General features: G+C 40.5%; 1 protein-coding gene across 1 annotated transcript; it reads left to right on the top strand.

Annotated features, from left to right (window-relative positions):
- Nucleotides 1-6,840: 6,840 nt before the first annotated feature.
- Nucleotides 6,841-11,089, top strand: LOC124299518 (L-threonine ammonia-lyase-like). Its single transcript, XM_046752775.1, has 3 exons — nt 6,841-6,883; nt 9,438-9,729; nt 10,277-11,089. The coding sequence occupies exons 1-3, from the start codon at nt 6,841-6,843 to the stop codon at nt 10,641-10,643; spliced, it is 702 nt and encodes a 233-aa protein (XP_046608731.1). The 3' UTR covers nt 10,644-11,089.
- Nucleotides 11,090-16,972: the final 5,883 nt, after the last annotated feature.

A 16,972-nucleotide genomic window follows, 5' to 3' on the forward strand; every position in this document is an offset into this window, starting at 1 on the left:
GTCCAACTCGGCGATAAAGCGGCGATAATGGCTAGTTCTGTCGGTGGAGGCGTTGGCCGGGTGGCGTGCTGCAGTGATGGACCAGAGAAGACACCTTTCATCTTTGTTTTTCACATTGACCACCGCTTTCTTCCGCTGGATGTCCTTGGGTAGCTCAACGAATGTCGAAAGTCCCGCAGCTAGAGGCTGGTACCGGCTGATATTTACGGTGGTATTGAGGATCTCGATCATGCTCCACCCAGAATCGCATTGTTCAAAATCCTCAACCTTCACAAGTAGATCGGCCCTTGCGTGTGTAAACCAACCGTCGATATCGCTCGCGGGGAGGATCGCGATGTTGGCGGTGTTGAAGCTTTTAACTTCTTCCGCAATCCCCTCGTGCTTTATGTTTTCGAATTTGCACGATAATGTGAGGTTAACCTTCACATTACCCTCTGCGCGCAGTACCAGCCTCAATCGTTCAACGATGATTCGTTGAGCGTCGTCGAAAAAGGCGTCCAAATTCTTATGCCCGAGATTCGTTACAACCCCCGTTCGGATCCGGTTGGCGAAAGCACTTCCAACTTCGTCCCACTGCACGCTCGCAGGACCACCGATGTTCGCGCAAATTACCACGGCGTGCTGCTGCTGCTGCCGCTGCTGCTGTCGCTGCCTCAGCTGTTGCCGAATCTTTGCTATCCAGGATTGTACGAGCGTGATTGTGTGCTGAATTTGCAGTTTCGCACCTATGCTCGTTCTCGGTCGCTTGGAAACATCACGCAGAAATTGGAGATTTTCCATTCCAACGTCAATCCAATGCATGAAGATGTCATCATTCTCCTGCTGGGGATGCAGCTCGCCCAACAAATCGTGCGCGTTCTCCATCGTTTTGACGATATATGAGTATGTTTCAGCGGCCATGACTTTAACACTGATATTTGCAGAACTTTGACGAACTTTTGACTTGTACGTATCGTGTCAGACTGATGAGACTGCTTTGGATGCGTTGAGTTAATATACGCAGATAGACCGTAAGAATTTGGGGGGGTGATAGTAAAAGCAAACTATTAGCGCGAAAGTTTACGAATCGCCATCAACATTTCCCGATCTATCTAACTGTGGCGAACATCCCCAGCTTTACTTAAAATTAAGTGCAACTGTAATTCGAAATATATATATATATTGTGACGTGGATTTTTCTGCACCTCGGTTACTCGGAGCAAATAACCGGGAACTTACCGCGTGCACAATAATTTGGCGTCCGGCGAGGTATCCTGGATCTGAAACAATGTCGCGAAATTTGTTGGGCGCCTGGCGTGGTCAACACGCCTCGAAATCGGTCATACGATATACCGCGACCATATGCTCGGTAGCTCAGTACCGCGGAGAGGGGAGGGGTGATTTTCGGGTAGAGAGAATTGCAACACCAGTAAGCCAACACGTGCTGTGGCCAAATTACTATAAAATTACGATGGTATATTTTTCCCCAGCGATAATACAAAAACAAAAAGAAATAAAAATAATAAAAGAAATCAAAAGAATGATAATACGACCACGCAAGTCGTCTTTCGCGATCCCAAATACAAGGTTACTTTTTTTCTAAACTAAATAAGAAAAGTAGAAGTACTCCAAATAAAATAAAAATAAAAAAATAATAACAAAAAAAAAAAGGTGAATAAATCTAGGAGACCTCTACGGCCTACGTGCGCTAGTCGCCGTCTTAACAATACCCTACTTCCTAAAAACCAAAAACAAAATCGGACTCGATGCGCTGCCCGCGAACGTCCTTTACAAAATGGCGCTGATCGCCAACTTAATACTAACAGATAATGCAAACAAAAAAGAAGAAAGAAAAAAAAAGAATATTAAATAACTAAAAAGAACATTAAATAACTAAAGTGATGCGAGGCTCGTCGCGACACCCGCGATCCTCCTCTAAAACCGCATACTCTTATCAGCACGCACCCGAGCTTCACTTCCTCGGCGACGGCGGAACGCAGTCGCGAATTCGAATGCTCCCCGTGATTGCTCGCGACCTATACGATAATCGAAGATGTGCCGGATGACGTGAAATGACCCCGTGTAACGGACTTCGGTCACACTCAAGCTCGAGACAATAACGTCTCGGCTCAACCCGTGGCTCGACTCGATTTTCTGGATTCCCCGAAGTTAACGTTACTCTCTTACGCGCAACTCAGGCTACGGTCACCAAGCAAAAGAATCGGCAAACGAATTTCGAGTACCTTTCGACACGCAAAATAACAAAAGAAAACGGCTGCCCTTTATCGGATCAGCCCTTACTCAATTAGCCTCGAAATTCGATCGCGAGAATGTTAACAACGCTTACCGCTCCACATCCACTCGACAAAAGGGCCAACTCCCTCGTGGTTTCTTCCGGCCATTTTCCTCGCAATCACTCAAAGCTCAAACAACAAAAAACGCACAATCGCTACGCTCACTAGTTCTCGTGAACCGCCGGAACTAGAGTGATCTAGGATGGTCGCAACGCCGATCTCGTCGCGCTAATTTTTCGTGACGTCATCACCCTAAGAATGCGCAACAATCGATCGGTCATCGATTTTGGGGATTGCGCAACTTGCCGCGCACCTGTCGTCTCTACGCGGCGCAGAACTTAAGGCTAGATCGCGATGTCGTCTCCCGCGCAGCTCTACGTAGTCCTGGGGTTGGGCGGGGTGGTGCTCCCTCGTCGCTAGCTGGTACATCGCGGTTGCCTTGGTTGGGCGTAAACGGGGTGAGCGGGGAGGCTGCGGCGCGCCGGCCGCCAGCGGGAATCGCGTCCGCCTTGGATTCCCGCGCTGCAGGGATCTACGTTGCCTCCCCCTCCGCAGCCTCGGTGTCCTTCCCGCGAGATCGTCGTGATTTCGCCTTGCCTCGGAAGATGTTCGGTGTCGGAGTTGGTCACTGGAGGGTAGCCGGTGCACTCAAAAAAAAATAAAAAAACAAAAACCTGAAATATCTTGGTCGCAATGCTCTATTTCGTCCCTGTCGAAGCTCGGGTGCGTGACTCCAGTTCTGGCGCTCTCTGAGATTATTCCGCGACTCGATTTTCTAGACCCTTATTCCTGGATCTCGCCCAGGGTTCAGGGAGTCTCTTGTAACGGGCAGGCCTAACCGAACTGCCACGTTACAATATATATATATATATAGCTGGGGATGTTCGCCACAGTTAGATAGATCGGGAAATGTTGATGACGATTCGTAAACTTTCGCGCTAATAGTTTGCTTTTACTATCACTCCCCCAAATTCTTACGATCTATCCGCTAATTGTAGTTACATATATATATATATATATATATATATATATATATATATATATATATATATATTATATATATATGTAATATTATATATATTACATATAATATTATTATATATATATATATATATATTATATATATATGTAATATTATATATATATATATATATATATATGTAACTACAATTAGCGGATAGATCGTAAGAATTTACTTAAAATTAAGTGCAACTGTAATTCGAAATATATATATATATATATATAACTACAATGAATTCTATTAATATTTTTCAAATGTAAAATTTTCGCCTGGGGCAAACTATTAGCGAGAAAGTTTACGGGTAACGGCGAAAATCAAAATGGCTATTCGTCCGGCCAAGAAATAAATCACATTGTCAAACTGTCTGACGATAAAAATCAAAATGGCCGCCCATCCGACTGGGCAAAAATCAAAAAAATGGCCAACTGGTGACATCATAGCGAAAATCATATTATCAAACTGTCGGACGATGAAAATCAAAATGGCCGCTGTCGGAATGGCTGCTCGGCAGACGGCAAAATCGGTCGATTATGCTGATGACGCCATAGCGAAAATCATATTATCAAACTGTCGGACGATGAAAAATCAAAATGGCTGCTCATCCGGCCAAGCAAAAATCAAAATGGCCGCTGTGTGAATGGCCACTCGTCTGACTAAGCAAAAATCAAAATAGCCGCCATCAAAAAATCATAGTCGCCGTCAAAATGGCCGCCATCAAAAAAATCAAAATGGCCGTCATCAAAAAAATTAAAATGGCCGCCATCCAAAGAATCAAAATGGCAGCCATCCAAAGAATCAAAATGGCAGCCATCAAAAAATCAAAATGGCCGCCATCCAAAAAATCAAAATGGCCGCCATAAAAAAAATCAAAAAATGGCCATCGAAAATGGGGGGGGCGGGGGGGGGGGTCATGGGGGCATGGGGGGCACGCCGCCATGTTTGGATCTAGAACTCTCATAACTAATCTACTTCCATAAAAAAATTCTAGAAAAATTTTAGAATCATATCGAAAAAATATGAACGGACAGAAAAGGGGGCCATGAGACTCCCCACCCCATTCACCACCACGATCGCCGACATATAAGCGGGTGTGCAGCGGGGCGGCTTTTGATGAGGAGGATGATGAGGATGAATTGACTGATAGTGATGCTGATACGCTAATTATCGACCCCGAGCGATGTATTGACGATAGTGTTGGTGATGATGCTCGCGAGTTTAAACACAATTTGGCTGGCGAGCATCATCTAGAATCATCATCATCATCATCGAGTGATGTGGAGGATGAGGAGGAGGAGGAGGAGGCGGAGGAGGAGGAAGCGGAGGCGGAGGAGGATGATGAGGAGGGGGAGGCGGAGGTGGAGGGTGTTTGGAATGGCGGTGATGGTGATGAAATACGCATCGGATTCGGTTTACTCCTGGATGAGATTGAACAAATCCGTCTAATGCTGGGAGACATCGATAGGGCTGACGATGATGGTTATTATTCGGACGAGGATTGGTGTGTAGCACTACATTAAAATAAAATTCTAGTATTTTCCACACCTTCTCCGTATCACTCATTTTGAATAGGTGGAAACTTTTTTGAACTGGAGATTTATCATGCATATAAATGATGAGTGCAGCGGCATCAACTTTTTTATTTCGGCTTGCTCTTTTTACAGATTTTTCATCGCGAATCAATTTTGGAAAGAAAGAAATGTCATCTCATTCAAGTGATGATGACGATGAGTGGTCGATCGTTGATTGGGGCGAGGATGAGGAGGCTGAGGAAGAGATAATCATAGGCTTTTCCGAAGCAACACGTGAGTTCTCGTTGGAGGAGCTCCGGGATCTCGTTGAGGATGCGCGAGCTGCTCGAGTGAGACCAAACAGCCGACATTATATAAATTACGGTGATATATGTATGGAAATAATTGTAGAAAAATGGGCGAATGAAACTATCGTAATAATTATAGATTTCGAAAATAGCGATGATGATGATGTTAGCGAACAGGATAACGATAATGATTTTATGGATTATTTCGAGGAATAAACCACGCTAAATTCATAATTATTGATTATATGTTTTTCACAAGTAAAAATTCATAACATTTACATTTTGTTATGACGAGAATGGGTGAAAGTTATAAAGATATATATTTGTAATGTATCCTATTTCTAGATTATAATTTTATTGAATAGTAAATTTTTTTAATTCTATGTATAAGCTATGATATAATTGAGATTAATTCTATTGAATATTCTACATATAAACCCGAATATAATTGTATATATTGTTAAAAATTCTATTGTTATTTTGGTGAATATTGTCCATATTATCTATACACACGATTGCAACCTAGACAGTCTTTAATTAGAGGATTCGGTCCATCCACGATATCGCCATCGGGTCCTGGTGTGTAATGTATGCTACATCTGCGGAAACTTGCGATGACGTAGTCCATTTTTATATTCTCTGGTAGTTTATCCCACGCATTATTAATGGAGTTTGATGTGAACGTGCGAATAAATTCTTTTGGTAAAAAAGCTATATTCTCGGATATCATTGCACCTAAACCGCCCAATTATTTGTACAGACGGAAGGATTTCTCGAGGGAGCTGGTACACTCCTTCGAATACCAACTCCTTAGTCGCTGCACATTTTCAAAGGCGCAATTGTATGCCTGGATGTATTCAGAGTTGTCATCATACCAAATTGAGTCTAGCGCTGTTGCTTGCAGGAGGTTATTCGCTGGAGAGTATCCATGGTTCACGTCATGCCACGGTGCCGCTTCCATATACCTCAATTTTTCCATTGCGGGGGGTATGATATGCAAATCTTCCATATTAATAATCCTCGTTGTACCATCGACGATCTCCGTCAGCTATGCTTTCTTCTCCGCCCCTTTGACGTATACATAACACTCATTTCCAACCATTTTTCTCACAATCTTCGTCACATCCTCGTGAGATTTGTTGCCCGCGTTCCATGATATTCCGTGGTGATTGCGTGTCAACCATACATCGGTAGCTCTAAATTCAAGTGGTAAGCTTGCCAAATAATGAGGCGGCTTGAAAATGATGTAATCCAGACCCGACCCGTTTACATTCATGACTGCGACTTCCTTGGGTACAAACTTCATGTTATGACCGATAAAACATTGCACGTCTAGGATCATCGCCATGTTGAGGAGTGGGAATATTGCGCTCGATTATATATTGACGGATGGTATGTGGAAGGCTGACGAGTCTGCATCGGATGCGTTGAGCTTATACATATAGGCCGATAGATCGCAAGAATTAGGGACCGGTGCGCACTGCGTTCTGCGCATATCGGAGGGAAAAATGACGTCAGAGATGCGGCGCGCACTGCGTTCTGCGCATCTCGGAAGGAAAAATGGCGTCAGCGACGACTGGGCCCAGCCTTTACCCATCCCCCCATCTCCAAATTTTTGGGTTTTATTGCTCGTTTGAAGTGACCCGCTTCCGCAGCTGCATCTTGCCTGAAAGCGTGTTGGAACAGGTTTTCACCCCCTCCCCCTCGCCGCGAACCCACCGCCGCATACGATGGATGCCCACCCAAGTATAAAAATCCGCGAAAATGCTGCAAGTAAAGTAGCAATGTATAGTTTCCCAAGCATGTAATGGAAATCGGTCAACGAAAAGCAGGTAGTGGGCGGTGCAGGTATAAAAAATCGGGGCCCAGAGCCCTTGCCCCGAATACCTACGTTTGTGACGTTCGGCGGAGAACAAGTCTCGACAGGAATTATTTTGTGTGCGTGTGTGCGTCAAATCCTATGAAAACAGCCATCTTGCGGCAAAACCCGAAAATGATCAACGGGGCGGGTAGCGCCGCGGATTTTCGGGGAGGAGGGGGGTACCTACGCGGATGGGGGGGGTCCCGCCGCGATTTGGGAAGGTAGGCAGCGAGGGGCGGGGGTCACGCCGCGGATTCGGGGGGGGGGGGGGGAGGAGGAGGCGGTCCAGAACTTTCATATATATGCTACTAACGTAAAATCAGTTTGTTCCCTTTACTGTACTTTTTCCGTTGAATAAGGCTTTAACGGCAATTTGTTATTACCCAAGCATTGAATTTGTGCAACAGTTACAAGAAAATATAGTCACAGTGATCATAACAAGAAAGAATAGTAACGGATACTAGATTTTCTGGCAACAGCTAGAAAACTACTTTTCATTCTTTACCTAGAACTATATTTTTCGATTGTGGTAAAAAATGAAAAAAGTTGAGGACTGAGCGGTAACCGAAACTAAAACTATCTCTGAGTGTTATCATTATTGCTAATGAAGATGACAAATTTAAAATAACAACAATGAACATCAAAGATCATTGGTTATGAACTGAAATTGATTTAAAATTGGGGAATCCCATCAAGTTTTCCCTGTTTTACTCTTTCAATTAAAACTATCATCACGTCCATAACAAGTTGAACATTTTTTTACGCCGTAATTTGTCTTAAATAATATTCTAAACAACATTGATGAAATGAAATCGAATAGTTTTCGAATTAGGAAACATTGAAGTGAACGGATCTCATCCATTAGTACAGCACAACTAACACTTTTGAGTCATCGATTTTTAGATTTCACTTCATTATTGTGTTTCTAAGATTATTTCATACAAATGTCATCATAAATAAAATTACGATATTTCAGTAACGTGATAATTGTTTTAATAGATAAAATAAAATATTAAAAAATGCATTACAAAAGAAACAGTCAGAAGCCCCACTTTGTCCACAGGCTTGAATTGTTCGTACGTATTATACGTTGAGAATTTGTAGAAATTTTGTCACGAAAATCATACGGGTCCAACTCTGCGAAAACTCATTGCTTCTGTTTAAAGCCTAACTTCAACGTTAAGGTAGCACCGTGATAGCAGCAGTCCTCAACTTCCAGAGAAATATCCCCCGTATAAAACATTATAACTAAAGTAAAAAGTAGTTGAGATACAGTACACCTTTGCGCCTCCTCTCACATGCGCAGAAGTATAAAAATTTTTCCATTGCGTCTTTTGTCTGACTTGGCAACGTTGCATTCTACCTCAGTATCTCTTGCCCCTCAAGCATGTGTTGTAAAGAAATGTATTGTGATGAAATCAATCTGAGGTTAGTTATAATTGGAGACTGAAAATGATACACAATGACTTCGCGATTAAAACCTGTACCGTAACCTATATCCGCAAAGTTCTGACATTTATTTCAATTCGTTGGGCCTTTATGGCATTTTAAACTTCCCGCGTAGGGCAACGTTGCCAAGTCACTATTTCTCACGGGTCAGGTTATGAGAGAAAGTTTGAAAATCATTAAAAGCAACAAACTTTAAGAATTATTTACAAAAAAATAAATACGGCTTGTTGATGCTTTTTTTGAAAAAATTACTTGTTATATCCTCAATTAATAATTCTCAGTTTTTAAAAAAAATCCTGAGAAGAGTATGGCTGTTATTAAATAAAATGTTCACTCTAACTACGGTCGGGATAGGGAATACATGTAAATTGTACGAATTTTGATCGCTAATATTAAAATTTAGTACCGCAAAGACTATTAAAGAAAATTCCTACGCATAAAGGACACTTCAAATTATGTGTATTCAAAAATTGAAAGATATTGTAAGAAAAGTGATTTATCACGGTACTACCTTAAAAGGGAATTGAATATTTTCTCACAATTTTTTGTAAAACGGTCAATTTCAGGACAAAGAATTTGATATAATTCTAATTTCTGTAATAATTGATAATTTATACTGAAAAAACATCGATGTAGACTTCAAAATGGCCACCCATCATTACCGTGCAGTACCCTAGGTGATCATAAAATGCACCAGTAATATTTAACACGTGTTGTAGTAACATGTTCGATAGGATTTCAATGATTTTTCCTTCGAGTTCGACACGGTTCGCGATGCGGCCTTCCGTGTGCAAACGGTTCTTTGAGGGGGGAACCCAGTTTAGACCGATCAAAAAATCGTCTGTTTTTTTATTGCATGAATCGTTGGTATAACTATTCAGGAATATGTGGTCGAAATTTCAAAGCCAAATTCCCATTAGTTCGAATGCAATGAGAACTTGAGTGACCGCCCGTCGGTTCTGTAAAGAAGCGCAAGGTAATTATAACGGAGCGGTCGCCCAGACCCTTCTTTTCCAGCTAGCCAGTCCCACAGGTGCGCAAGTTTCACGGCAGCCCGGGCAGCCGGTCGTCCAACTTACACACCAATCGAATCGACTCTAGCCGATGGTCTGGCCGTTCCTATGGTTGGCTACAACGCCTTCGTTACTGCCGATCCGCTGATTGACAAGCTAGTCGTCGTCAAGGAGGAGTGGATCGCCATAGCGATCTTGAAGTTGGTCGAAAATGAGAAGTGCATAGTCGAGGGTGCCGGAGCTACGGGATTGGCCGCCATTCTCGCAGGACAGCTCGACGAACTGAAAGGAAAGAGGTGAGGTGACACCATTTCAGTTCGCAACCAAAGATTCCAACATCTCTCAAGCAGCTCATTAGGAAAGTAACGGCTCAGTTCCTCCAACGAAGAGCTGAACGATGTTCCGATCGCCATCGTTTCAAATGCCACACCAACTTAGTAGTTTCGTAACTCATAAAACAATTTTGTACAATTTTACGAGCTCTTGGAATGTGATTTCTTGTAGTTCGAATGCATAATGTTCCTGACAGTACCTGTAAGACCTTTTTTCCTGGGACTCCGGTTTTCCCGTTTTCTGATACGCGATCCCGCAGGAAGATGGTAGGTATACGGCAAGGAGTAGCGATCCTTGAGAAACAACGAAGCATGGGGGTGCTGGTTCTTCGTCAGTCGTTCCATCCGGAGTTCGCGCGTCATTCCGTCGTCGTTTCCGGGCGTCGTTACGTAACGACCCAAAACGAAGTATAATCGTAAAAGTTAATTAACCGTTAAACGGGCCATCCCTTAGCCCGCACCTCTTCGAGGGCGTTGCCGCCTCACCTACATCGGTTAAAATCTGTTTTAGAGTGGTCCTCCCCCTCTGCGGTGGCAACATAGATACGACGATCCTGGGTAGGTGCCTGGAGCGCGGACTTGCCGCCGAGGGTCGCCTCCTCAAGTTCACAGTGACGGTGTCCGACCGTCCAGGAGGGATCTCTGAGCTCTGCAAGATGCTCGCCGACATCGGGGTGTCCATAAAAGACATCATGCACGAGCGGGCCTGGATCATGTCGGACATATTCAGCGTCGAGGTCAAGGTCGTATGCGAGACCAGGGACGCCCATCACGCCCGACAGCTACAGGAAATGCTCTACAAGAACTACAGGAGGGTTGTTTTTGGCAACAGTTCCGAATTTTCAAACGGTGACGATCAATCCTTCACAGGGCGCTAGATTGTAAACCAGTTATGACGCTACCGCATTAGATTAAATGCGTTCAATCCGCGTTCAAACCGAAATCAAGATTAATCATCGATAGTTTTTGAATCGCCTTAGACTGAAACGACATTGAGGAAGTGTATTATCGAAAAATGACTTGGCGTTGCAACTGAATTATTTCTCTCGACGTTGACTCTAGATGATATTTTCAACGCTTACTTTAACTGATCGTGGATAAAAGAAGGCAACTCGTTCAGTTGTGTGAACATTGTAATGTGTAACTTTTATTTATTCCTATTTCTGATCTTGTGGTTATGGGCCAAACGTTTCTGTATATATTATACACCTACCTATAGTTCGCATAGCTGTAACGAAAGATAAAATTGTTAATCAATAATTCTGGGTATTATACATGGGGTATCTGGGTGAAAGTTTTGTTAATAAAGAATGATTGATTAGTATTGCGGTTTTATACTTAAAAATTGATAGCCTATACTCCCTGAGAATGTGAAAAGGGGGTTTCTTTCTGTGGTAAAAAACCTCGGCAGGGGGTCTGAGTTTAATCCTAGATCCAAGAAAATGGTGGCTAGAAAAAATCTCTCCGATAAAAATCCCCGCAGGATAGAATCACCTATGACAGAGAAAACAAAAAACAAAAAAAAAAATAAAAAATAAAAAAACAGATTAAATTGAATTGACGAGGAAAATATAAAAATTCTCACTGCAGAATTTTTTCAATGGGGGATTTTTTCAGGGGAGATTTTTAAAGAGGATATTGTGGATGGTGAGCAAGAAAATCAATGCTGGCTACCATCCAACCTTGGATCGTTTAATAAGTCGAAGACGATGATCGGGGTCCCCGAGTAACGCGGGGGAAAATTGGCTGAGTCGTAATAAATGTCATGGCGACTTTTGGTCGGGACATTGAATTAAACGAGTTTCAGCTACCGGTTACATTTCCTGAGGGGCAACCTGCGGAGCGGGGAAACCAGAACCTTGGTGATTTCGGCCACGTCGAGCCTTCTGGGTGCTGCGCAGCCAGCGCTCGTCGCTCCGACTTGGAACAACCCGCACATCCTCTGACACGCTACATTTAACGTCGAACGAACTTCGTATCATAATTGGATGTATTAAATCCTGATGCCCGTGACAAGCTGGGATTAGTACTTGCTCGATTGTGCCCCGACACCGCTGCCGACAAACTCGTCGCGTATCTCGCCAGCTTAATTCGTCGTTATACCGAAACGCAGCTTGGCGGAACAACTGGCAGTCAAGCTCTGAATTTTTTACTTCATACATTAACAAGGATCCCAGGTCAATCCCTCTGAATCGTTTTTTTTTTTTTTTTCCTTTTGTAACGTGTTATGGTAGACTAAAAACTGACCAAGAATAAATCAGGACATCAAAAGTGTGAAGAAAAAAGCTGAGGGTGTGCAAATAATTTGAAATCACAAATCGAATAGTGATACTTTTTTTAGCAATATCTTATGAATATGTAATTTAATTCGGTTGTTCACAATAATGAACTTCGATCGAATCACCGCGTTCATCAAACTCCCACTGTTGGCCCAAGGAGCAAAAGCAGCCACTATTTTCTAGGTTGAGCTAGGACTTAAATAAGGCCGTCGGCCGTAATCCAGTGGTGTGTGGTCAGGGGACCGCGCGGGCCACTGTATGGTAGGACTTCCTCTGCCGATCCAGCGATCAGGGAATTCTTGGTCGAGGTATTCCCTTACTCGCTGCGTAAAATGTGGTGGCACCCCATCCTATTGGAACCATACTCTTGGACCCTGAAAAATACAGTCAAAGAATAATATTCATATCATTATGAACGATGTTCGTATCATTATTTCAACTTCTTATTCTTAAATTGTAATGAGTAATTGTTGAAATAATTCAATTGACGATGAATTGAATTATGATGATGATTTTACTGTTAATATTACTGTCAGAATCTTGGAAAACCGAAGCTTCGGGTAACTTTTCTGAGATTTGAACCCAGGTCCTCTCGATTTCCTGTCAACTGCACTGCAACCAGTGTTGGGCCTAATCGATAGGATTTGATTTACGAATTACAATTGTAATTTATAATTGAAAGAATTAAGATCGCAGTCTACAATTGCCCCGCAAAATTATATTAAGCCCATTTTATAATTTTAATCAGTTCGACAAATATTGTCAATTACTTTGGCCATCGTGATTTTCATAAACTTCTTAGTCAATATGGGGGACCACGATCTTACATTATTATCAATAATTTCATCACTGTTATCATCATCATCATTAATAGTATTATTTATAATCTACCTAGGTACAACTTGAATGAATTGTACTTACGTCCCCGTCAATCACTCTGATTGCAGGTATAATCTGCTCCCCGAGTAACTGCAAATATCTTTCCCCATCAAGATTTCCTTCGATGAAAAACGGCCCGATAATGTGGCCGTCGACAACACCCACCCAAATGTTTACCGCGACAGGGTACTGTGTTCGATTTCCAAGAAAAACATAGGGATTATGTTGGGACCACGCTCTTGTATTCTGCCTATTCGGCATTCCCACTAAAAACACCGTACTCTCGTCACTGAAGTACACTCCGAGCACCGTATTTTGATCATCAATGTTCATCATCTGTTCGCAAAATATGAGGCGTCGTCCTGCATCGCCAGGCAGAAGCTCTTGGTGTTTCTGCAGCTTGTACGCTTTGTATTCCACCGCGCGCAATACATTTATCATTTACTTTTTTAACAAAAAAATGTACGACCCTGTTCTTTATAAAGTAAAATTTTTATTGATGCAACGATTACATGTCAATAACTCGTCCAGATTGAACGCTATATTCATTTGTTCGTCGTTACCATACAGCAACCACAAATCAACAGATGGTTTTGCATTATTACGGCGTCTATTCGCGATTGAGGCGTTGTTTACTTCAGTATGCAATAATTGAATCTGCTTTCCAATTTAGTACTGTCAAAAATGCCGAATTGTAAATTCAGTGTTGAAGAAAAAGTGGCGATTTTGAGACAACGTTACGAGGCAGCGAGTTATCGACTAATTTCGTACCATTTTGAGGCATCGTACCCAAATCGCCCGATCCCATCGCATAATACGATACGTAAAATTGTAATACGGTTCGAACAAAAAGGAAGTGTCGATGGAAGAACAGTGAAGGTGTCGCAGCCGAACAGAAATACAAGTTATTAGACAAAATTAGCGATATGTTTGTGTGCCGAAGAAGATCCGATGAAACCTGCAAGCCGTATCGCTCAAGAGATAAGAATTTCAAAATTTTCGGTAAGAAATGTATTGCGTGCGGTAGAATACAAAGCGTACAAGCGTACAATCACGGCACGTTTCAAATTATTGTGTTATTCAGTGCAATACGAAATTAAAAGTGATATTATGAGCCACACTATCATCAAATGTGGATTTCAGAACATACATGCCGAATTCTTTCGCGGAAAATTTGTCGCAAGGTAAGTAAATGCACGAAACATATGAGATATTCTTTCAAATTCATTTTAATTTTCACTACGTATTTATTTTCAGGATTATCGTATTACTAACAATACGATGATCAATTAATTAAACATTTATAGGGTATAAACTATTCCAAAGCCATCATGTTCAGGAGGTCGTTGAAATTCATTATGAAGCTAGTGGAGAACGAATCGTCCGTGGGAAACTAATACCACAGACGAAAGTACATAATCCGCCGTACGAAGTGAAATAAGAGGTATGTATTAATTATGAGAAAAATGAATAGTTCAATAATAATGTAAAAAAATATATTTTCAGGAACTTTGCGTCTATACGTGCAAAACAGAAATGGAAAATGGAGATCTATCTCCTTATCAAAAAAATATAAATAATAAAGGAATAATTATATTGGTCATTGAAATTAGGTTTAGAGAACTACATTTTCTATTTCGGTTTATAACAACATTAAGAAATGACAGATTTTCTTTCATTATTAAGAATGGGTATAGAATGTGAAACTAATAATATATTATTGGTGGAGACTATTTCATCTTTAAGGATAAGCATGAAATTTTGAACTAATAATATTTATGGATGAAATCTAATGAAATGAAAGATAACTCGCACGCGATTCTCTAAAAATGTTGATGCGAGATTTCAAGTTAAACATGATTAAAATTTAGCATATTTGTTTCGATTTTTATTTATGCTGGTTTTACTGCGTATACATTACTTAAAAACATCTCACATCGTTGAAGCAGTAATGAATATTGAGTACTGTATGATTTGATTTGTAGCTTCTGTTTGTGTATGGGGCATTCCATGCCAAATCACCGAGGTTTCGGCCCGACCCCCTTCGATTTCGCTGAAAATTTTTTTTCATTTTATACCCTACCAAAGACATTTTTCTGAATTTTTTCAGATTTTTTTACCCAACCCAAAAAAAATTACGAATTTTTGGAAAAAACCGCTTTTTTTTTCAAATGCTAGAACTTTTTCAAAAATCGACCGTTTGGGACCTTTTCTTTAAAAAAATTTTGTTTCCAAATGCAGTTTTCATAAAAAAATATAAAAAATTTTGCAGATGTCAGGATCTATGAAATATTTCAATATTTAAAAAAAAAACGTTTTTTTTTCGAAGTCCGAAACCTTTGATTCTCAATTTTTTTGTCTCAAAACAAACTTCAACTAAGACAGTATTTAACCCCCCTATTTAGATTTTGTGCCAACTTTTCTTTCTATTTTTTTTTTTTCGATTGAAAAACAAAAAATTCTAAAATTAGGTTATTTTACATAACTTTGCGTTAAAATTTTTTTGGATTGTTTTTAAAATCTTAGAAATTGAAAAAAATTGTACAAAAACAATCGTTAAGTGTATTTACAGCCAGGATTAAGTTATTTTATTAAAGTATCGTTGTTACAATGTTAAAAATTTAAATATCATAATTGTTTTCCTCGATTTAACGATGGTTTTCTTGGTTTCTTAACTGTACTGTGTTGTATGGATTGTTCCGACGAAGAAAATGACTTAACTATTACAACAAAATTCAACAATGGAGTAATTTGATGAATTTTTTGTGTCGCTGGTATCGGTTTAGCATTTTTGAAGCGTTCCTCTAATTTCTCTTTCATTGAATTGTATTCTTCAGCTTTTGAAAATCTCATATTAATATTTGGTAAATTTTTCAAAGCCCACTCAAATAATTTTGATGGTGTTAGAATTTGTAGATGAGGTGGCAATTGTAGGCTAGCACGTGCAGCCATTCGTTTCAAAGTACCTCCTATTCCATCACATGGACCTTTACCATGTGCCGTAGCGAAAAAATTCCACTCTACGTTTATTCCGAATTTTTCATTGTAATGAGATAAATTAACAAAATGTTTGAAATTTTTATACTGTTGTGGCGCGCCATCCGAGAAGAAAAATATTTTACGAACTTCAGATGACAAAGATTTTATGAAATCGATAATGACCCCAGAGTACAAATGAACAGCAATAGCATCATGATTCAAGCAATCAGAAATTATTGCCATACTCTGATGAGTAAGTTCATTGTTTTTTTTATAATAAATAACCACAGTATAAACTGTCGCTTGGTCGTTATTCCAGTGAAATCCTGGAGCAGCATCTTGAACCACGAACGAATAGTTTTCGGCAAAGTCAACTATGACTATGAATTCGTCTTCTTTTAAACATTCTTTCACTTGTCTCAAGTATGCTGCTTGCTCTTTGGCGATGTAATTGTGTGGTAAAAGAGCCTTCAATTTTTCACCGAAATCATCAACAAAATCATCTGTGTTCTTAATTGTCGTTTCAAGAGTTACTCGTGGAGTAGAGACCCATTGTTTACAATTGATTTCATCAATTTCATTATCTTCCATCAAAGTTAACAGATGTTCTTTTACTTTTTCGACGCCTGGACATTGAGAACAATTGTGAAGAAAACACTTAGCTGATGGTTCTTGACATACAATAGAACTCAAACAATCATTGTAGGATTCTAATGATAAATCCGTGCCTTCAGTTAAACGTGAAAAGTTGCCGCCTGTTGGAAATATAAAAAAGTAATACAGATGCGAATAAAAACATCAAGTCGATTAAATTAATTACAAACGTTCTGAGTACTGATTTGTAATAAAAGAATAATTTAAATCAGTGGCGTTAAATTTATTTCTCTACTTCTTAACTTACCTAAGATCATTAGTTTTGTATTTTGATGAATGGAGCAAACACAAACTGTATGAGTGCCACAACCGCCAGCTAAAATACAATACTTCGGACGTAGAGATGCAAAAGATGAAAATCCAATTTTGATTTCTGGATATCTTGACTTGAAGGTTTTGTGCAACTCTTTTAAATT

The sequence above is a fragment of the Neodiprion virginianus genome, chromosome 3 (assembly GCF_021901495.1).
Source record: "Neodiprion virginianus isolate iyNeoVirg1 chromosome 3, iyNeoVirg1.1, whole genome shotgun sequence".
NCBI classification, from domain to species: domain Eukaryota; kingdom Metazoa; phylum Arthropoda; class Insecta; order Hymenoptera; family Diprionidae; genus Neodiprion; species Neodiprion virginianus.

What these genes read in the sequence shown, in the direction of transcription:
- LOC124299518 (XM_046752775.1), top strand. Translation starts at nt 6,841, where the DNA reads ATGGATGCCCACCCAAGTATAAAAATCCGCGAAAATGCTGCAA. An exon ending in AATCCGCGAAAATGCTGCAA is followed by an intron (nt 6,884 to 9,437) that starts GTAAAGTAGCAA and finishes CTTCTTTTCCAG; the next exon opens with CTAGCCAGTCCCACAGGTGC. An exon ending in GACGAACTGAAAGGAAAGAG is followed by an intron (nt 9,730 to 10,276) that starts GTGAGGTGACAC and finishes AATCTGTTTTAG; the next exon opens with AGTGGTCCTCCCCCTCTGCG.